The following is a 22,884-nucleotide window of genomic DNA, read 5'->3' as shown; positions in this document are numbered from 1 at the left end:
TTATCCCATGTATGCCGGTAGAAATGTGGTAACATTTTACCATTTTTGTCAAAAAAACGTCGAAAAGACCCATACTTTAAAAAAATCCAGATACAAGCAAAGTAATGTTGTTACTTTAATGCTGACAATTTTTTGGCATTTCACGGTCAGATATGTAAAAATACGACGCTAAATCTTTGTACACTTTTGCATTAGGGGAACCTAAATACATTCGAAGTTCTCTTTCCATTCTTAATGATTATAAACTTTTTTTTGTGGATTAATTTGAGTTTCAGATGGATTATGTGCTGGTGAACATACCTAATTCAAATTCAGATACAAATTCAATTTCTTTATTAATCACTTCCACATGAAACGTAACATCGTCTTTTATTCCCAAAACCTTGTTAGTAATGTCAATGTGTTCAACAATTATTGTCTTTCCGCCGCAAATTTGTCGGTTGTTAAAAGCAATTTTAGCCACAGACAAGACTGGTTGACAAATTATAAGTTCCGCCATTTTAGAAATTCTGTTCGGAAAAGAGTTTCTTCTTGGGTTTTTAAAGTTGAAAACAAATCTTCCTTTTTAAATACTTAATTTTTCGCCGCCTGTGTTTACAATATAAAGAAGAAGTTTCGCTGCATAGCTTTTTGATGTATTGTTTTATTTTAGCATTGTCAGCCTTTTTCGATTTTTTCAACAGTTTTTGCATGAGATAAAGTTAGGTGGTTTAGGACGGTACGTTGATTGTTTTCACAAATGATCCGTTTTTTAAAAAATGATCTTAACTTCCTCATTCGTGTTTAAAAAAACAGGCCTATTTAGTTAAACTGCTATGTTAAATAATGGACGTTTCTCTAAATTGTTTTATCGGAAAACACCGTCACTTTCCTACATCAATTAATTTATCTTCTTTGGCCGTTTTTTTACTCCTCCTGCGAACTGCAGCGCTCAACACAAACTTAAAAGTGGTAGAGGTTGAAAAATTTATTTATGCAACAGGTTTGTGCGTCTTCGACACCTTTCCTACAAATACTTCGTAATCAATCCACGACAAGCAAATTGGTGAAGCGGGGTTGAGCTCACATAATGTAACAGGTTACCAAAATATCAATATAAATTTACCTGAAAAAATAACCTGAAATTTTTTCTTTCTCAAAATTTGGTAATTTTGTTGTTTATCAGCCTTTTTTAATATTTTACTTTACGAATCTTATCTATGACCAAATATAACCTTAACTCGTTATTAAGACAACGACCCCGACAAAAACACGGTAACACATGAAGCACAACACCAAAGACGGCATCAGACTGCAGTTTCATCTGTGACGTCACAACCACAGCGGGCCTCGTCTTTGTCGTCGAGTGAACACTTAGTAAAAGAAAAATCGCAATGAATGCGACGCAATAATCACGAGGAAAAGCACACAGTAGAATAAATAGGCTTTTGCACAGGTCGGGCAGTGACCGCAAACATGGGCGTTGACGTCAGGGGCAAAATGACGACACGTGAAAGGGTGATTGTGACGACATAATGATAGGTGTAATAAGAAGTTTTGTCCAACCAAAGGCAGTTAAACTTTTTTCAATCAATTGGTAGATTTGGCAAAAATGCTTCTGGCGATAGGTTGCAAAAAGGAACATGCAAAATCATTTTCTACTACTCGCCGAGACTTATACGGAACTTACATCGACAAACGTACCCAAATACAAACTGGGAAGAAATGTTAAATATTGCTGTTGTCCCTATGATCAGTTCACGCGTGGACGAAAACCAGTTGGCGTTGTAGGCAATAAACTGTTTTGTGCAAAAAAATGCCCTACACCAAAGATACGATACGCCGCGTTATACGTCAGCAGTCGTTTTACGTCATTCGTGACGTCACCAGGTTGGCATATTACTGGCTATATTGTTACGTGTGACGTATACAATGGGCGAAAATGTTGTCGTCATAAGTCCGACGCCATGACAAGGATATGACGTCATACATCCTGACGTCATTGCAACGGCATGGGGTAGGGCCAGCCGTATGAGCTGCCTGACAGGAGCATGTCCCGGATGAGGGTCTCAATAGGGGTTTTGCCCACCAGACGGACAAAGAAGAGTTGCTCTATTGCGCTGGCGCTGACGGTGCGCAGTGAAGGGAGACGGAGCAAGAGCTTGCCGAAGCGTGACGGTTGATTGGGATACTGATGACGTACGTACTCCTCGAGAGCACACTGCGACTTCTCCTGCACGCTCTCGATGTGACTCGAGTCGCTGATACCATGCGAATCTAATAAAAAACAACAGCCTGTTAGCAATGTTGAACGAAACTATTTATTTTAAAAGCACCTATAGATCGACAATAAATATCGTTTGCAAATCGCACGAATTTGCAGCACATGGTTACACATGTATTCGATAAAACCTGCTTAAAACGTCATTTTTTCTTTCGGTAAATTAAACATTGCCTTGTCATGACAAACTTCGGTGTGCCTTGTTTTGCACCTGTTTTCTGTGTTATCTATGTTTACAAACTCTTCATAGTATGTTATACAATCAGGAGTTATCTCTGTTTGTATCGGTCTGAATTGGCATTAAAACAAGCTGCTGGTCTCTTTTTTCGTCAGTGTTTTGTTCGATATCTACAAGTAATTGCTTGTGCTTTACGAGAATTGCTCACTGTTACGTGCGAACTTGTTATGTTTACGAAACACTCCCCCGCGAATATGCGCAGAGGGGCTGCTTGTCACACGTCCGGGGGTTCCCCGTCATTTAAATCCCGCTTTGCTGATTTTGCGGCAATCAGATAAAAACTGTTGATTGTCACGCAGGCAATCTAATGCGCACTTATTGGGGTGATTTCGCCGAAAATATACGACATACTAGTTTTTAGGGTATTTAGACCGTTCCCACACCCTTTGTGATTTACGTTTTACGTAATTTGGGGTTTTGTATTCGCTTCTCGATGTTCTTATGATGTGGTTAAATTTCATTTAAGTGACCTCTTCATAGGATCGCATTAAAGGCATTAATAGCAACAAGCTATTCACTTTCAAACCATAAATTAATGTTATTTTGCCTTAATCCTGTTGGATACCACCAGATGTTATGTCACATAAGTTGATCTAAACACCACACAAGACAATGGGCACAAAAACAAGGGTTGAAAATTATACGAAACGTAACTTGTTTTCCGTCACTATATCATATAATCTTGCATCATAGATTTAGACACAAACTAAAAGGGGATCATAACGACACTACCCTTCGGTACACTTGCGGTAAGTTTGAAACACGGCGGCTTGTCAAAAAACATGTCCCTGACAGCAATGACGAATTTAGGGATGTTGCCGCCCGAAAAACCTTCCTCCCAAGTTTATTGCCACCGCTGGTGACGTACAACAGCGCAATAATCAACTCCTTATTTTCATCCACTTGTGCGCAGAGGGTCGCCGTGAAATTCGCTTAGCTCTTAATCGCTGTCGGGCCCGTGGCAAACAAATCGAGTTTGCGTCGATTTCGGGACTTGCGCGTTTATTGACTGTCGCCCGGGTACCGACGTGATTGCCAACTCTTATTAAACTTCTTGCTCCTTTTGGGGAACTGGGATTCGATTTCAGGGGAAGCCGCGTGCAAGCGTCCGTCCAAGTTCGTCACTTTCTCGTTTTTAATAACAACCACCGTCCTATTTGGCTTTTATTGTTTCAGGCGCAAGGCGCAGCTTTCTGTACGTTGAACACTGCCATGGGATTTTTTTTAATCGTACGGTGTCGCCCTGCAATCAAAAGATGTATTGCTTCTTGGTTCCAGCGCTAGGGTTTGAAATAAACAACTTAAAACAAATTTGTAGCAGCGTAACATTGTGCTGTTTTGCATATTTCATGTCAAAAACAAACCAGTTCTTCAAGCCTAAAACCCAGTAAAATGCACTCACTAAAACATCAGAAGTCCGTATATCTGGAACAGCGGGTTTTACTTAAAATCGCGCATTGCTTAAACTTGATGTGTTTGATCCGATATCAAACCAAAGCAACGTTTCGGCTAAAAAGCTTTGGTCGTGTCGCAATTTAGTCACAGGTCAATCCCGAGGCCTTAAATGTCAAATCAGAGTTTGTTTGTGATGCGCGTCAGGGTCGAGTGCTTGATTCTGTCTTGTATAGTCAGTCGCCCGTATTAAAGGGACCACAAACAATCTTGGCCATGTTCAATAGTGTGAAGTGTAAACAGTAAACTTTAAACTACTTTGACGATCCCACAACTGCGGGACTTCGCATTTGCAGATCTTCAATCGTTTGTAGTAAGAAAATATTTCGTCAAATTAAAACATCTTTAATTTAGTAAATGCATCATGTGGATAAAACAGCAATCTTTGCATTGGTCGTTTACGGGCCTGCAACGTTTTATTTCTACATATATTTACATTTATATCATGGTTGGTAGCTGTCTTAAACAGGCTTCAGTTGGTTCATAATGTTGAAATAGCACATACAAGCAAATCAACAGGAACGTGGGCAATTAGATATCTTCTTGTCCGGACGTAAGGGAGAGAATACGAAGACTTGCATCTGCGCAGCGCTGGAGCATGGCAAAATATTAAAACTAATAAGCATGGCAGGCAATCAAAACACCCGCGGGCGATGGACGGATCAGGCAGGAGTATTAAATCGCTCGGGCCCCGAGGGACGCCGACTGACGCCCCCAGGCCGGTCTCGGGCCCGCGTTGAGGCCCGCGCCGAACGAAGCAGGCACTAATACGCCCTGATCAATCTCGTTCCCACGCGGGCAAGCAGCGCCGCGCCATCCCTGCGGTCAATTTGCTGGCTAAACTAATTTGCTCGCCGAATGATATCTCTCTTGGCTCGTAGGCGTGACTGACACTTAGTGCCTGGTTAAAACCGCTGTGCAGATTTAATGAATGCGATCCACGCGCGGGCATGAGTGTACAAAGGTCGGTGACCTCAACCGCCAGTTGTCCATTTCGGGCGTCACTGGATCGTTTCATGTCAGCGCTGGGCTCATTTGCCCCGGCATTTGTTTGTGGCACAAAATGGCGCCCGGGGGTCAGCTCCAGGTGTCAAACAGGAGGTCTGGGAACAGGGTGGGCGATGTGACAAGCGATACGCCTTCCGTTGTACAAGGAACAAGTGCCAAGTTGCGTGAGTTCAAAACCACTTCCGCGTGAGAATTGACCGTTGTCGCAAATTTGACCAAACTCACGAATTCCATTGGTCAAATCCCTAGCACAAATATTTGTGCGTGGGAATGTTTTTAATACTTTTGACAATGGAAAGACAAATCTTCTACTTTGAACATAGTTTGAATGGTTTAAATTTTTGCGGTGTATTAATCGATAAATGTTTCGCATTGCGATTTTTTTGGTATGTGTCGAAAAATGCAAATCTTTATTATTATTTGAAACGCCCGATTTTGCGTTGAAAAAGTGGCAACAAATTAACATCTTCCAAGCAGGTAACCGTTTATTGATACACGATGTTTGGGGTTGTCATTGTCTAAATCTAAACATTCGTTAAACATAAACATTAAGGACTGAATTCGCCGAAATTCTAATCACTGTCGCTTTAAATTTGTTTCTGTTTTAGCAATGCAAGTGTTTTTTTTTCGGTGGTCAATTTCCAACCAAGTCAACCTAAACTCCGGCGATTTCCTATCCACTCGTCACGCTTTTTATCCAGGATTAGATTGGCAATTTTTGTAACATTTTCAACTGCCAGGTTTTTCTTCTGCAACCGGAACCCAAGCCTTTATTTTTTGTCACGATGAAAAATTAAAAGCTCTCCCGGGTTCGGGTTGTACGCATAAGAGGGGCGGCTGTCGGGTCAGCAAATTCGCGGCGGAAAATAAATCAAGTCCCGTTCTTTGCGCGGCCACAATCCGTCCTAAGCAATCAGCGACCTAGGCTCGAATCGACCACAGCAGGTAATTTCAGACACTTTCGACTTTAAAAATCAACGCGATGTCAAGATAACTTCAGGCGTTCTTGGCTCACGCCGCAATGTTAATCAACACGCACCACAAGCCAGGGTGAACAGGTATTCGCGCGGCTTTTCGAGATGCTTCGCGATTATTATCCTTTTAATATTTAATCGTCAGCGTTTGGTTGCTGCACTTGTTTTAATGACCGCTGTCCGATCATGTTTCACTTAACCGACTCCCCAAAGCTGTAATTAGCCACTCTCCAAAGCGATGGGCATCAACCCCACAAACGTTCCCGTAAATCGGTTCTTACGGCACAGAGGGCCACGATTCGGGGTCAGCGCGATACGGCGTCTTTTCAATTTCGCTATGGGGCACATTTAAGGCTACATACATTTTTAATGCTGTTATTACAGCATTTCATATGTACTTCCCAATTACGGGCATCGTGACTTGGGGCCCATGCACTCGGACCGACCGACACCTCTCCTAGCCACAATTCAATCATAGTCAGAGCGCACGTTTGCTTGAATAATTGATACTGACTATCTGGGTTGTTATTGCTCGTGTCAAGTCACCACAAACGCACTTGTGCTTTCGCGATTAATTATCATTGTTGAAAAGGTCTAGTTCAAGTACGTGTTACGTAATTGGTGAAGGAAAAAAGAAACGATACGAAAACTGAAAAACTACTGATGCGCCGTTGCAGGGGTATTCCTAATTTAACCATGGGCCAATTCTGCCTATGAGGTCTTCGATTTTAAACGGCATAAGGCTAAACTGAAAAAATGTTTTCATCGCTATGAGCTGCATATTGCGCAACATGATTAAACCTAAGACGTGTCAGTTTTGCAAGTAGTTTCGATGTTGGCACATGCGACCCACATATAAAATATTTTCAGCTAAACGCGTCGAAAGAAAATATTAAATTTCGTTATATTCCTATTTGAAACTTAGTTAAAACAGAAACGAGTTCCCACGCTGTTACATATTACTTAAAGCACAGCAATGTGATGAACTCATAACACTCAATTCGTTTGTCGCCGGGTCAATAGACGCTTTAAACCCAGCGTGGCGCCACCAATAACCCGAGCGCTTCACACCTTCTCCACAGGACGTAGAGAGTCAGGAATGCTGGAATATGGAAAACTCACACGGGGGCAGTCCAGCTTAATTGCTGTCCAGGGTTTTATGCAACGTAATGCGATTTCAGTCGGTCGGTACTAAAACTGCCAATTTGATTTTAGTTTTAGTGAGTTATATGGGTGCGTAGTGAGTCTATCCTTCCACTCATTTGGATTGCTAGGACACTCTTTTGTTGTTTCGTGGAGTAACCTATGATAGGAAGTCAAATTAAAGACCTATAACTTTTAAGAGTTATATGTGTTTTTGCATCACGCCAGTCGCACTAAACTAAAATAATATTTTTAGGTTGTATATGCGTAGGATTCATGTTCTTGTTAATTGTGTCATATACTTAAAACTTCGGAACAATTAAGCCTATCGGTTAAAAGCAAAGGAATTGAAAACACATAAGCAATCTTAAACGAAAGAAACGGGGAAACGTTTTCATCTTGGAAGCCAAAACTTGTAAGATTTTCCATTCCTTCGCACGGTGATTTATCGCCCGTTGCTTCCGCCTTTGAACTACGAGGTTATGCCTCTACTCTCGCAAGTGAATCCCATTTCAGCTAAAAATCGTCTTTGATCTTGTCTTCGCACAATTTCAGACAATATTAGAACAAAAGTGAGGCTTAAGAGCCTTCTCACGTCTACCGACAGCGCACATAATGCCCAGTCCTTTGCCCCCCCGTTGCCCCATAATCCCATTGTAGAAGCTTATAGTCATATAGCAGCAGTCAGTCGGGTGCTCTATGCTGGATCCGCATGTGGACCACGAAGCTTTCTCGCTGTTGGTTTCACTCTGTTTACGCAATTGATACCGCTACCGCTCACTTACACAACGGGACAGGATATTGCATTTTTTTCGACTAAATATGTTTGAGTTTTATTCCTGTGACAATTGATCATGTTTTTATTTAATGGTCGTTTTATGTTCAAAAGTTGAGAGAAATGTTTGAGGCAAAAACAAAGTGCTCTCGAATATTGCCGTTTTCCATTACACAACCCCATGTCATATACCAGGGGAATTTACATGGCTTGCGCCAAAAGTGTGTAACCGTTTACCACAGGTCTTTGGTAAAACAGTTAACCTTTGCGTACGCAAGGTCCACAAAAACACAACACTCCTCTGTGCCATCTCCAGTCTCGCTTTAGCCGACCCGAAACTAACAGTTATTTATGGCAGCAACTTTTCACTTCCGTCGCACGCACGTGTCACAGTGCGTTAGTATCTAGCCACCGGAGCGTAAGAAAATCAAACGACGAATTCATGTGGGTTTTGTCAGTGTAAAGTCGTTTACCTAAGGCCTTTATCGACCCATATCTGACCCGCTTCATCGCTCCTTATTCCCACTTGACCAAAAACACTTCAAAATTCCGAACATCATCTCAGATGACCATCGCACTTGCCTCGATGCTAATGCTCGGCCACACGGAAAAACAAAACACCGTTCCCTTGACAGCTCTATGGCGGTTTTGTGCTAAAAACGTCACGCCTTTACATCGATAACTCCCCGATTAACATTTTTTATCTACATATAGTGCACGCAGACTGTTTCCGTCTTTTATCTATTAATCTGTCTAAAAATAGTGTTGGAATTTATTACAATTCAGTTTTTGAAAAGAAAAACTCCGTTTTTTTCCTGCAATCAGCTAAATTGGAAGTAAAAGTTAGGTGGTTTTACTAAACCAATCAGTAAAAATTAAACGGTTGTTTAAATATCTTTTGGGGATTGTGATACGTTGCTCATCATTTTGGCCAAATTTTACACGATTGCATAGTATTTGCACACGACGAAGTGAAAAAAGTCAACATAAATTCGCATCGTCCAAAACGGTCTTGTCAAGTGCTTGCAGAGGGACGGAAGGTATTGAGTTTGCTAATGTCATGTACGAAGGAGAAATCCACGTAGCAAGCTGAACTTCGCCGAATATGGAGCCGCGGGCGCAGTGTATTAATCGGCATGACCAAAATCGTGTGCTCCCCGCCACCTTGAAAATAGACAAGCCCGGCCGCCAGGACATCTCGTTTCCTATTATAGCTCTTACTCGGAGAGCGCGGTCTTGTCGATCATTATCAAAGTCGAAACTCGTTTGCTCGCGGCCTGACACTGAAGCGACCGATGCCTTTCCTCCAACCCGAGCAAAACATATACAGTTTGCAGTTAGAGGTTTCGCAAAGACGCAGCGGGTAAAAACAAAATTAACGCGACGCAAATAGACGGAAAAAATTCCACTGCTACTCTTTATCAGTTGGAAACATTTTGGAAACCAGCGACGTATTTTGGAATTTGAACATATATGCTTGTAGCGTTTTTTCGTTTTAGATCCTTTCCCTCTTGCAAATATCTACCTCTAGAAGTGGAAAACCCGAACAAGTGACAGATTTTTTCAACAATATAAAACCACTTATATTGCCAATAACTCTGTCAGTACAAAATGCGTTCCTTTGCCGCGTTGCCACTAAATTCAAATGAGCTAAATTTTGATTTGGACTAGAGCAAGTTTTTATCGATTTTTTCGCGTATACATCAGTGAATACCAAAATCCGTAACATTTGGTGTTTTTCAAATGTTGACCCAACAAAAGTAAAAAAAAACTGGTATAATCGCAGATATTGGGCAAAACCCCCTGTATTACGTCACGCTGGGGGAAAGTGCGTAACTATTTTCCAAACTTCAGAGCGTTGATGACGTCGTGACCTATTTCCTGAGCCAACGTGAAATATCAACCGATTATCATACGACTTGCGTATTCAACCGAAATCCTGGCTCGTTAGCCTGCTGACGTGCTACTTGTGACGTATCTAGCGTCAATACGTTCGAATATCGAGCGTGTTTGACCTCACAATCTCGATTTGACACGTGATTGCGGAAAGGTCACGACTGCTTCGCTTAGTTCCGACGTGTCGCACCAGATAATCGCCGACTTGAAATATCTTTAGCGGCTTTTGTTCTGTTACTGTTCCCTATCCTGTCATCAAAGAGGTGTGAGATTGTGTGTGGAAATCTTTCACGAGTAGTGGGAAAGTTTATTTGCCTTTGAGAATAATTTGTGCGACCACACCACTACATGTTGAAATCTACATTGCGCATTTGTTATGACCATTTTAAAGGATCGTAATGTTTTATAAAATGTACGCTCTAAATATACTAGTTTGAACAAAACCGTTTTAACTTGTTATTTACGAAAACGTCAAATCTATTTTCCTGCATGAAGCAATAAGTTTAAAATTAATAATGATTTGCTCTTTTTTAGTTAATTTTAGTTGAAAAAATGTCTAAATTTCAAGAAAATAGTAAAGTAACTTTACCACTACAACTAACAAGAAATATCCTGCTGGTAAACATGACTTTTTACCAGCAGGATGTTGAAGTATCGAAATGTCTTGAATTGCTGCCAGTCAAACGCGAGCCACAAATATGACTTTGCACATCCTCGACATTATTTATACATGGACATATAAAACACAAACCTGAAGTGAAGAGGACAATCGCTTTGAGGCAGGAATACTCGGCAGAGTCGACATGCAGCGCCTTCAGTCTTTCAACCTGATCCTGGAAGATACGGATGTGGTCCATGAATGACATCACGCGATCAGCTGACATTGACGTGTGAAGACCGGCTGCGGCGAGTAGAGGGGCAACGTGAAGAGGCATATGACTTTGGGCGGCGTTCAGAACAAACAGTTCGCTCCAAACCCATTTCAGCATGGCCACTTGATCAGTGACCTGGAGATCAGGAAAAAACGGGATGTTTCTTGCCCACTCGACGGCGGAAAAGAGCAACCTTGCAGCCAATTCACATATGTTGTCTATGCCCATGATTTGGTTGGGTACCGGGCACTGCAGAGCGAATCTTGAAGTAGGATAGGGCTCGGCACGCAGAAGCATGGAGATATAGCCTGACATGTAGCCCGGCCCGAAACCCATGTCGATGCCATTGGTAATCGCATACTGTCCCGGATGCGGCTGTGTGGCTGGTACCCTGCCGCGTTGAACAGCTGAAAAAGAAAATGATATACATGAGTAAACGTGATTTTGCAGCTTGATCATAAAAGTCATAAAATTCCAAACCAAATTGGTACCTAAGCCACCAGTTGTGTGATGTTTGTGACTCCACAATATTTGTGAATAATATTTTCAAATTAAGTTAAAATGCCAATCATTCTTCAACATGTAGGTCAATTTGGGTTTATTTTAGGTTCAGTTATTTATGGTGACTAGCACAATATAAAAGTTTGGATATCCACGCGTAGCTGCACTATTACATTGACTTGTACAATGATATCATTTTTTTCACGATATATGTCAAACGTTTTACCACACGTCATATTTCTAATCTCCGTATATGGGTCTTAATCCTTTTAATTCCCCTAATTTGCTGTTTGTACCCCATCCTGTATCGACGTTCTGACAAAACGTGCGATGTAATTTATAAAATGTTATGCATTTATGTTCGTGGCCAAGGACAGATGCTCGTGCTGATAAAGTCGAAAATAAGTTCCAGTGTCAGTGCCCTTCAATTTTTCAATGGACCTATTGCTTTGTTAATATTACACGTCGCCACCATGGTTTTACCATGTAACAAAAGTCATTTGACAGAAAGCAATACATAAATTTGTGCAATTAGAGATAAAACGTTTAATGCAAATGTTGTTGTGGTCAAAGGTGCTGCGGTTATGATTTAAGGTTCAAAAATGTATCGGTCAAGTGTTTGTTTACGTTTAAAAATACCTAAAATTACTGTTATGCTATTGTTTAAACTCTGTGTTTAGATTATTTTCTGTTAAAGTAAATTTCAACCTGTTTGGCGCACACAAATTACAAACGTTGCAAAACCCTTAACTTTTAGTGTGGTAAAGTGACATTTAAAACCAGTGCAGCGACCGCAATTTACAAAAATAACATTGGTGACCAAAAGTTGCAGTCAGCACATCGCTGGATCGATATGTCCCGATAATAGCATGTGTAGTGAAAGCACTTGCCAGTCGTCAGGCCTGCGAGTGAGCGGTTTAAGTGCACTTGCCAAGTTGCCAATGTACGGGATCCCAAGTGATCGAACTGTCGCCACATATTGGCTTAGCTCTGATCTAAGTGCGAATTACGCAAGCGATTTTGCTGATGCCTTGTTCTCTACCATGGTGCCTCGTCATGTCGATTATTGCATCGTTGTTGTTTTTTTGTGGACGTTTTGCTACCGTAACGATTTGTAACCAACATCTATTCCTACGAGTGCACCTGTGTTCATACATATGGTGTAAACACAGAAAGTATACGTCAGCATGAGTTCAGTGAATTTAGTCTCATTGCCTTTGCAAAAATTTTAACAAAAAAAACTTTTACATGTGTTCCAGTTTTAATATGGCTGGATGTAACACGAATCAAATTTACTTCACACGTTTTGAACATGCAGACTGTATTACGCGGGAAAGTAGATAAGTTTTTTTACAATTATTTCAGTCCATGCTACAACGCTTAACACTTTCCTTTGAGTTGACCGCTACGTACGTGGGGTGCGTTAATCAAGTGACAGTTCATTTTCCTCCTGTACAGTACATAGGCTGCGGCCAGCACTTGCAATTGCGACGAATTAAACGCCGGATTTCACGTGACCCCAGGGTTAATCTGATTGGCCGATCGATTCTGGCGCCCTATCGCAATCGAAATCACACAGCGTGGTGCCGTCCCATCCAACACCCAATGCATTGCGCTAAAACAATGCGAGTCAATACATCGTTTGCTTTTGCCACGCTGCGCATTGGTTCACGCCTCGACGCCTTCGCTTTATTTCAGTAACGTCGCCGTTGCCGAGGACGTGTTGGCGAAGTACATCGATCAACTTGAACTTGCGTGGAGCAAAGTTGAGGAGTTGAATCTTGGGCGACAATTAATTCCAGCCCAACTAATCGCAACCGGCGAAATCAGGGCATCAATTGTAAAAACGCAAGTCACGTCCAATTGGTTTTGACTGGTTTTCAGACAAAGTTTTTTTGCCGACTCAACATTCTCAAGCAATTTGTATTTTTTAGGATTTGTAGACTATTTGGCAAAGAAATTAGCAAAAATTATAATAATGTGTAAAAATAAGCTATAAATAAACACCTCATTACCTACTTTGACCACACTTATACTTTGTAAGTTAAGCAATGTTTTGTAAAATGGCTCGTGTATCGCTTATTACTTTTGCGAAATATGTGAGACCTTTGGTTTCTACATATACGAGCAAATATTCTAACCCCGTCCATTTTGATTTTCCAGCACATTTTTTGGAAGTTGAAAGCTGTGGCAGTGCATGGGTGTTGTCATCTAAATTTATCACAACGTAAACAAACAATGCAAGAAATGCGGGGGTTGTTGTTGTTTTACGAACGCGAAAAGTGTTCGGCGATTTTCCGAAGCAGTTGTTTCTCCACTGTAGCCCAGGGAGAAATTGCCGAACTAATGCCCGGTCTCTTGGGTTCAAAGATGTCAGTCGTCATGCTAGAAACGCTGGATAATTTAAAATTCTCGTACCAGGTATACAGGCCTGATTTTCTTCCTAATGCCAGTGCTTAGATTGCCGCGAAGATACAGGGGCACAAGAACACGATATTCTTGGAAGCTCTGTGCTTGTGTGTCACACAGACGCGCTGCTGTTACATAAGCTATAAGCGATGGAAATAACCTGTCGCGACAAACCCGGAATCGCAAGTTGCCAAAGCGCAATAACAGCGACCGCGTCCACTAAATTAGCGGATCATTTCTAAACCGGGTTCGACGAAACGTCACGGCCGTCAACGCGGCGACGTGACATCACAAGCGCCTCGCTCGACCTTCTAGCGCGATAAAATTGTGACCGTGGCCAAGTACACGCCCTGCGGGGCACGCCAGTTCGTTGTGTTTAGAAGAGATCAGACCTGAGTGTTGACCGGCTAACGAGCGTCCGCGTGTTTTTATGAAAATTGATAGTGGTCATTTTGCGCGGGCACCGTTTATGCTGAGATTCGCGGAAGCTGTCGCAATGGTCGCGCTACGTAGAACCTGCCGGCGCAACACGTTCTGATCACCGCACCCAATTGTGCACTAGTCGTTGTGATCGATGTTTGCACCTAAACAGTTAGGTCAACAGTGAACCGGGTTTGCGCTGAGCCTACGGTCAAGAATATCTCGATGCCTAAACAGGCGGGTTCGTCTTGCGCTTGACCCGTGTACATTGTTTAGCTGACAACACACGACTTGAGAAGAAGCCTCTTGCCGGCGGTCGACGGGAAATGTCACGCTCGCTTCGCCTTTTCACGAATTTTGTCGATTAGCGGCGCAATACTTAGTAAGCGGCGCATTGCTCCCTTAATGGATTGGGATATAGATGCACCCGCCACACGGCCAAATACCACCAGAAGGTCTGAAAGAGGTTAAAGCCGAACTGACCACAGACCACAGACAATAAATGGCCTAAAATAAAACGTGCAAAAATCGTCCGGACTACAGAAAATATTTATGTTTTGTGCATATTGATGGTATACGATGTACATGTAGCGACTAATGTTATTACAATATTGTACCCATTTTTTCCACCTCTGTAAATTGCTGCACAACATTGCAAAAGGTATAGACTTGATGCAAAACTTTCGGAATTCCTACACTAAAGAGAATTTCCCAACCTCATCGTGGTTCAATTTGAGTTGCTTGTTAACGGCATTTTACAATTTCACGTGTTGCGAACCACTCAATTGCAGTTTTTGAAAACGGCTTTCGACGTTGTGCTATGAGCCCCAATCACACATACTGATATCCCAAGCAGACTTGCCGGTAGCCTAACTGTGAAAGTATGCGCTCAAGGTAGATGTGTCGATAGGACAGGATAAGCTGCGAAGCGATCTTCGACGGTAAAAAATGCATCGCACCATCCGATCAACATACAGCCCTAATACTGATCAAGCGATAAACCAGGGAATTAGCCCAATGAAGCGATGGCAACAAATATCGATCTGTTACATTTATCATATTTTACTTCGTTTGTGGATGATAAGTTATTAGGTGATTAAATTATGTGTTTTATCACTGACAGCTTTACTATGTGCTCACAAAAATTTAACAAAATCGGTATGAGACGTTCCAAGGCCAAGGCAGTCTGTTTTTATTCGAATCCAACATTATGTCTGACAAAAATGCTGTACCAAGGTTCATGCAAGCCCCCAAACAAATTAAATATATTTAGAGCTGTTTTTCCCCACAATTTAAATAAAACGGACCACACAAATAAAAAAATGTCGCTACCTTCTCTTCGCATTCCGATCTTCACACATTTATTCAGTCGGCAGAATTGACACTGATTTCTATGATGTTGGTCGATGGGGCAGTTCCTGTTGCCTCTGCACGTGTATGAGAGGTTGCGCCGAACGCTACGCTTGAAGAAGCTCTTGCAACCTTCGCAAGTGTATTGGCCGTAGTGCTTCCCACTTGACTTGTCACCACAAACCTAAGTAATAGTAAATAGGTTATGTTTTATCCTGTGGTTGTGTGGGAAATGTAGATGCTAGTTTGGCGAAATATACATATATTTCACCATTCATTGACTGATTCTATCACCAAACAACAACAAAACATAAAATTAAATACATTCTAAAATATTCTAACTGTAATTTGAAACAGGTTGTCACAGAAATAGAATTTCAAAACTAAATTATGTGTTTCCTTTTAAAATAAGGAAATATTACAGCAAGCATGGTGTCGATTGTACTACTTTAGATCTGTTGTTTTTCTCCACATATTCATATCTTAGTCGCAGTTTGGCTTTAGTTTTAAGCACGTTTTTGTGAATCGAAAACAGGGTAGTTTCGAAAATATATTGGAATGCCGTGGAATTCTCGGTTTCAACCAACAGTCGAAATATTTGGGACAATTTTTGCACGAGGCTCTTATCTCGCTCACTAGAGGCGTTATCAAATCACAACCACAAGGCTGAACGCCAATCCTGGCCCGCATCGGAGATCATCTTCCCATCGTGACCTCGACACAAAACCTACCATTTAACCGACGCTTGAAACTTGTAACCGTATAGGTTGTGCGTCGTCGGTGGTTGTGCTGCTTTGGCAGTTGCAGAAATGCCTCGAAAATGGCGCTACATTGCCGACCGGCTTTTAGACTGTTAGTGTATCAGCCCATTGCGTTAATCCCCTTAATTCTTAATTGGATGGGAAGAAAGAGTGAAGATTACAGCGACGTGCATATGTTGCAGTTTATAATTCCTGTTTTTAGATTGTGATAATGCGCGATCTTACTGTCAAGTGCCCAATGCCGCAACAAATCCACCGGGGACGCAAGAAGCATCATACAAAGGGTAGTTTTTGTTTTTTTAGACGTAAATATTAAATTCAAAGGATGTCGTCTGAATCTTGTATTTGCGTCATTGCCTTTCTTAAACAAAACGATGTGTTGGTTTACCATTTTTAAAAAGATGCAAGTTCATCTTTCTCATAAATGGGACAAAACGATTCAATCTAACTGTTATAAATGCGAAATGCAACTCTCACACATATCAAACAGACAGTATTTTCGTTAAGTGGCCACACAAACAAGAAAATACTTATAGAGCTTTGTGCGAAACGTAATGTTCGATGTAAAATTGCGGTATAAAGTGATGTGTTATTTTAACACAAGTTGTTGGTTTGTCATGGGCGTTTATCCGCCACATCGATACGACAAAAATCGATGCAACTTTACGCGATCTTGCATATTAATCAACTAATAATTGTCGCAACACCATCGGACAACGCTAGCTGACTCGCCGGGCATGAACGCATCAATGCTGCAGTGCATGTCGCTACAATATGCACAGGACCTGTTGAAATTAGCTATCGACCTGTTTGGCCCGTAACTCCAAACGGAAGACCTTAAGAACTTTTGCTCGCACTATTAAAAGGACATAACGCATGACAGGTAGCATTTAAACTAGAAGTATGGGTGAAAATACCATACCCTATTATGTTTGTTGTAACGAGGCTCGTGACCTTTGCTCTTAAAAAGAGTTTTTGTTGGAATAGCACACGCCTTAGCAGCTAAAATGCATTGTATCCGAAGAGGAACATTCATATTCTCCGATATACTTGCAAATGTTTTCTGCTGGAAGCAAATGAAAGTGCAAAAAGTAACTGTGTCGACTACACAGCATGCATATCGGAAGAATAGCATGAAAAAGTTACCCAAAATGCAACTTGAAACTAAAATTTGCGAATCACGAAGTCTATTTGTTTTTGTAAACCAGACCAAATTCCAGGTGGCCGTTTTACATCACAAGAATGTGGTCAAATTTTATGGCGTACATGTTCATGATCAAAGACTGAAAAGCTCGTAACAACGCAGGTGTGGAGTTTAAAAGTTCGAAAGAGGGGTAATGAAACGTCGTTTAAGAGCAGAGTTTTATTTGCGAGAATGTGCAAAGCATTGCTCCTGTTTGCTACTTTATTGGTCGATCCTAAATATAAGTTGAATCACGTGAATTTTTTATCAAGGTGCGAACTCTGTCAAACAGAAAGGTGACCTCTTCGATTCTGGGCACGATCTTAATTTCACCGAATTCGATACTTTGTGCCTTTGTCACGCCATAAACATATAATACCTTCGTTCTAGGACTGTAGTCCATCGACGTGCTACCAGGAAACGCTAACATCATTTTTTATATCCGCCAGTTAGTCCGTTGTAAGGTTTACTGTCAATGTGGTAATAACAGTTCACGAGTCCTGAACATTGACTGGAAAGCCATAAAACATGACCGCCAAATGACCCGTTAAACACAACTTATTATGCTCTTATTCGGACAAGCGTCGCCAGTCAAGTTTTTGCATAACGCTTTGGCGACGTTTTTTCCACGGCGCGGGGAAATTGAACGATGCAGTTGCAAAGCGATTTTTTGGCCAGAAACGGCAAAATGGCGTCCGTCCGAAAAACGATAACAAGCGTTCGGCAAAAAAACGTTCGTATTTGCAGCAATGATTTCTCGTCTAAAGCACTGGTTTGTTATGTTTGGAGTACTAACTATGTGACAAAAACAATTTTTAAAGTTTGGACTTCATGTTCTAAAACTTGCTTAGATTATGATTTACGATCATTTTTATGACAAACTTTGACATCAAGGGAAACATTGTTAAATATCTGAATGATATTCCCAAATTTATTGCATGAAAATATTGTGTAGCCATATTGAAACAAGACAATTACAAATTAGTCACATTTGCCTTAAACCACAGGCAATTTTAAGCTTAACACGCTATAGTTCGTACGCTATTATGATAATAGTAATTTTCTAACAAAACTTGTAAAATTAGGTGCCTCGGTGGCCTCGACGACTGTTGTCAAACGTTTGCCCTCTGTAGGCTTTCTAAATTCACTAGGCTGTTTGTAAACACTATGGAACATGGTAATTTAGAAAACAAATATATATAAGTACTTACCACGCATTCAATGTGAGGTTTTTCACTGCTCGTGCCCGAACTTCCCGAAGTATGAAGTTGTTGGTTTTGTTGTTGCGACTGACTTGTCGGACAAGAGTCACCCCCTCCAATAGTAGTTACATTGCTTCCGTCGCTAACTGACCCCGTCCCAGGAGTAGTGGGGGTTTGTGGAGGCACCGAAAGTCCGGGGTCCGGCAACTGGGGCGGCGGGGGCCCGGCCGAATGGGGTGTCGTTGGGTGATGGGCGTGCTGGATTTGAGGGGGCGGTTGGCCCGGGGGTTGGGCCAGGTTTGAAAGCTGGGGGCTTGTGACCGGGTCATGGTTTGGGGGTAAAACCGTGACGTCATCAGGGGTGTGGTGGGTCGGGTCCTGCCACGAGTTCACGACCATTGACATAGTAGCCAGCGTTCTGGATTGGTTGATTCGCTTCTATTTCGGATCGGAAGATTTGTTGCGCGTCGGCGGGAAATCCACGACGGATATTCAGCAGATGAATGTCGGTTCCGACAAAGTGAAGAAAACATAAAATAAAGCATGCAATCTGTTAGATTTAAAATACGAAAGAACAGAGCATTGAAACAAATTTGTACGAAAATATTTTAACATAAGTTTAACTTATAGTTGCAAATTTGTGACCGTTCAATTATTTTAAGTTTATTTAAAATTATTTACACGAACCTTTTACAAAAAATAGCCTTGTAGGCGTAATTCCATCTGACGTTGTAATAATATTCCTGCGTTACATCGGTTCAAAATCAATTTTTCTAGCGGCAATTTTTTAGAAGTCGTCGAGCTCTTATTTGCTACAAAAATCAACTGGGAATTCGCAAAACTGCCTGACGGCCTGCGAAATATGCCCTTAACCTATGAGCTCCTGCAAAATAAACCAAGTTGCAACAGTTGTGACCTCCAAAATACAGAGGCGACTGTCCGCAGCCGTCAAGTTCGACCTGCCACACCACTCTAACCGACATCCAACGAAGAGCGCTAGAGTAGGCAAGCGGCGAAAAGAAGTGCCGCGGAGGCAAGTGAGAGAATGCAAGAGAAAGGCAAATGGCGAGTCAGGGGAAAAACGAGCAGAGCCCCCACATCGAAAAGGGCTGATGTTCGATCCTGTTGGTCAGCGCACATAAACGTAAACAAACTGCGACAAGCAGTGGTTATGCCACTGACTACGTGCGTATACTGCTAACTACTTTAATCTCCTGGGCTTTGTGACGCAAAGGGCCCTTTTAAAACCTGTGCCGCGCCTATCACCAGATAGTTTAGAAGTAATGCGTTGCTTTGGCGTGAACGCTATGTACAAATTTTTTCTACAAATGACAGAATGCTAAATTACAAAATGCTAAACACGTGAAGACGCACCAAAAATTACCGCATGTGTGATGTTGACCTTACGTAGCATTTAGGCTTAGAGTTTTCACTTCAACTTGGTATTTTGCAAAATGTGCCCACCTTTTGGCTTAAGCAAAACATCGTGTCCCACATTTTCGCTTGCCGTTAGAAATACCAATGCTGCCAACGAACAACTGTACCGTCCGCAAAAATAAAATACTTTTTGTCCCAAATAAAGTTTTTAGTCGGGTTTACGGCACTACGCTATAAAAGTGTAACCATATTGCTTGTTGCGTAAAAATAACCATGCATAAGCATCTATTTGCCAATAAAACGCAATTAGTCTTTGCAACTCGGCGAAGTGAAGTTATGAACTATACTGCGTTGCCAATCATCTTCCGTCGACAGCCGCAACATTTCATAACCTTGCACATGAAGGTCGCGATAAACCGACCTAATAGTCAGGAGAGTTGGCCGTGGGCCCGTGAACTTGGTTGTGCAGTAATAACTACGACATGCTCATACTTATTTGCTCATACCGCATTGACCTGGAAGACACTATAACTGTTTATCATATGTTGTAATGCCTAAAACCGATTCCTGAACGAACGTATTGCATAGAACTGCAACAATTTTGTGTAATATAATATTGGTTGTCTAGCTTGGCTTAAAGAAGCTCGTTTAATTCCATACTACTTGCGAAATCCATTTAGTCTGCCGTATCGCATCAGCGGCAGATGACAAACAGCGAACCAGACAAGAGAGATATTTTTAAGTTTGGTTAATTTAAAGTTTAATCGCATCATCCCCAACTATAGTGCATGGGAAACACTGCAAGCTTGTTATAAAAGATAACAGAAGACCTTTTAATACACAATCTGGTTTTGGAAAAAAGTAGCACGTCTTTTTAATGTCAATCTGCGTGGTTGTGTATGAGAAATTAGAAAAAAAATTATGCGGAAATGTGGTCGATTTTGTCTTTTGATTCTTTCCCAAAACCTACAACATAATTTGTAAGATACCTTACGTTTCCAAAACTTTGGTTCTCAGCGCCGTAAGCGATTTAGTCACACGATAAAAATATTTTCCCAAGTATTTTGGCGTTGGAAGAGCAACGCATGTTGTGGCAAGAAATAACATTTAAAGGAATCTTGTCATACAAATACACTTGGCTCTTGTTTTGTTATTTGAAAAAAAAAACGCGTACGTCGAAATACTATATGTCTCATGCATCAAAAATAATTGTAATGTTTATGCCACCAAAAGTCATAAGTTTAGCCAAAATCGAATTAAGGCCCAAATTTGCGTACAAATGAATGTCATGATCACTCGGCTTTGCATCACAAATGCAATTGACGTCAGTTGGTTATTAATAGACACCAACAAAACATATTCGCATATAAGCGATATGAAAATACCACATCAAGTGTCATAATTTCCATTGTGGTTTTACCTGACCTACAGTTCACCATTCAAAATTCGGATGATTATACCATGAAATTGAAACAATTAGAAATTCAAAAATCTCAATTTAGCACGTTTCATTCCCGCTTATAAGCATACAAATGCCGTTACCCAACCGCAACCTTACCCACAGGTCAACGATTATATGTAACTCCTCTATTTGAAGAGCAGTTCCAAAACAGCGTAATGGGTATTAATAGCCAAGAAGACTTGTTGACAGTCAACGCTGTTTAGTTGCACGTAAGTTCCCGCGAATACGGTTCTGAGAAAAAATGTGATTTGCCCTCTGTTAGTGTAAAATGTTTATTGTCGTAGTAGGAAATTACGCATCAATTTGCACCTTTTTTGAGAAGCGCAATAAATTGTAACCTGAGATATATGTTGAAATAACAGAATCCCGATAAACTGAAATATGTCTGGTATTATTGCACGTACGCATTTGGGATTTAAAGAAGACAGCATGAAACTACATATTGATCTCTATAGCAACTGGCGCAATACCGCCAGTAGTGGCTAAAAAGTTTATGTGGTTCATACGAGTGCACATGCGTTAAAAGTTTGTGTATTATGAACGCAAAACACACACACATGAGAAATGAAATATGTTGAACGGCATGCCGCTTTGCCACACATAAGCGAATTGTATCGAAATCGACAATTTAGGTCTCAACTCTCGCGGAGCTGCGCGTAGGCTTTTGAGCTTATCCTAACACCCGGTCCCAAAAAAGCCACGCTAAACACCCGAACAACGCACAAGTCTTTCATGTGCAACTTTCAAGTTCTATGTTCTCACTTTCGTAACACTTTGAGCGATTTTTGCTTTCGCCTCGACTTGACGGGATGGGGTCGGATTTGAGCGGCCCAGCAGATAAAACTCGATAATCCGTCGAGGCTCAACGCCGACGTGGGTCGTATATTGCCCGGATCAGCTCGGCTCGTCGCATATGTCGTAAAGTTTTGACGGGCGAGGGTCTGTTGGATCTGTTGCACGTGCGCTTGGGGTGCTTTTGTCCAGATGGTCTAGATACCGTAATTACAGAGCTATCAGATAAAGTTTTGACAAGCGCCGCAATATTCTATGCTCGGCGAAGTGAGAACTCAATATTTAAGTGACAAACAACTCGAAATGTTGCCGTTCTGGGCGCCCGTTAAAACCACTGTTTTTTGGCGTCTCGGGTTTCGGGAAAACGACCTCGGCGTAGCGGCCAGGCCCCCAGGCTTTATTATTGATTAGGCACGTGACATTTTCGTTTGCGGGATGCCCAACATCGTTATGCCGTGACTCAAGCTTTGCCCGGGCGTTAACTCTTGTTTACCGCCAACTATGCCGAAGTGGAGAACGCATTCGCACCGTCGCTGTCCGATTCTCCATTTTCTAGCTGGTGCTATTTTAAGGCATTTTCGCCATTTTTTACTGGTTGTTTGCAAGAATTTGATCAGAGGCCGTAAACACAAGTTCAAATATGTTGATGAAGGTTATATTCATCACCCTAATTCATTTCAGTTTACAAATTCGTTTCGACCATCGGTCAAAGAATAACGCTAAAATTGGACGATTAGACTCACAAAATATCTTGCGTGCGAAATTTCCAAGTTAAAAACAGAGAACTGAACGTCTTTCCGTATTGTTTT

The 22,884-nt window shown here is 41.5% G+C and overlaps 1 protein-coding gene across 1 annotated transcript; it reads right to left on the bottom strand.

Annotated features, from left to right (window-relative positions):
* Positions 1–952: 952 nt before the first annotated feature.
* On the bottom strand, positions 953–19,398 carry LOC145213995 (nuclear receptor subfamily 2 group F member 1-B-like). The gene is made up of 5 exons (XM_080082414.1): positions 19,132–19,398; positions 18,454–18,882; positions 15,281–15,482; positions 10,498–11,025; positions 953–2,256 (listed from the first exon to the last, which is right to left on the bottom strand). The coding sequence occupies exons 2-5, from the start codon at positions 18,847–18,849 to the stop codon at positions 1,979–1,981; spliced, it is 1,404 nt and encodes a 467-aa protein (XP_079938540.1). The 5' UTR covers positions 18,850–18,882; positions 19,132–19,398; the 3' UTR covers positions 953–1,978.
* Positions 19,399–22,884: the final 3,486 nt, after the last annotated feature.

Source organism: Phallusia mammillata, chromosome 2 (genome assembly GCF_965637545.1).
Source record: "Phallusia mammillata chromosome 2, kaPhaMamm4.hap1.1, whole genome shotgun sequence".
NCBI classification, from domain to species: Eukaryota; Metazoa; Chordata; class Ascidiacea; order Phlebobranchia; family Ascidiidae; genus Phallusia; species Phallusia mammillata.
Note: the sequence above shows the minus strand (reverse complement) of the source record. Positions and strands in the feature narration are given on the sequence as shown.

Bases quoted from the DNA above. Each gene is read 5' to 3' on its own strand.
- LOC145213995 (XM_080082414.1), bottom strand. From the start codon at position 18,849: ATGTCAATGGTCGTGAACTCGTGGCAGGACCCGACCCACCACACCCCT. The intron at 11,026-15,280 runs GTAGCGACATTT...TTTCTTTTTCAG, and splicing joins GATCGGAATGCGAAGAGAAG to CTGTTCAACGCGGCAGGGTA. The intron at 2,257-10,497 runs GTTTGTGTTTTA...GTTTTTTATTAG, and splicing joins GATTGTCCTCTTCACTTCAG to ATTCGCATGGTATCAGCGAC.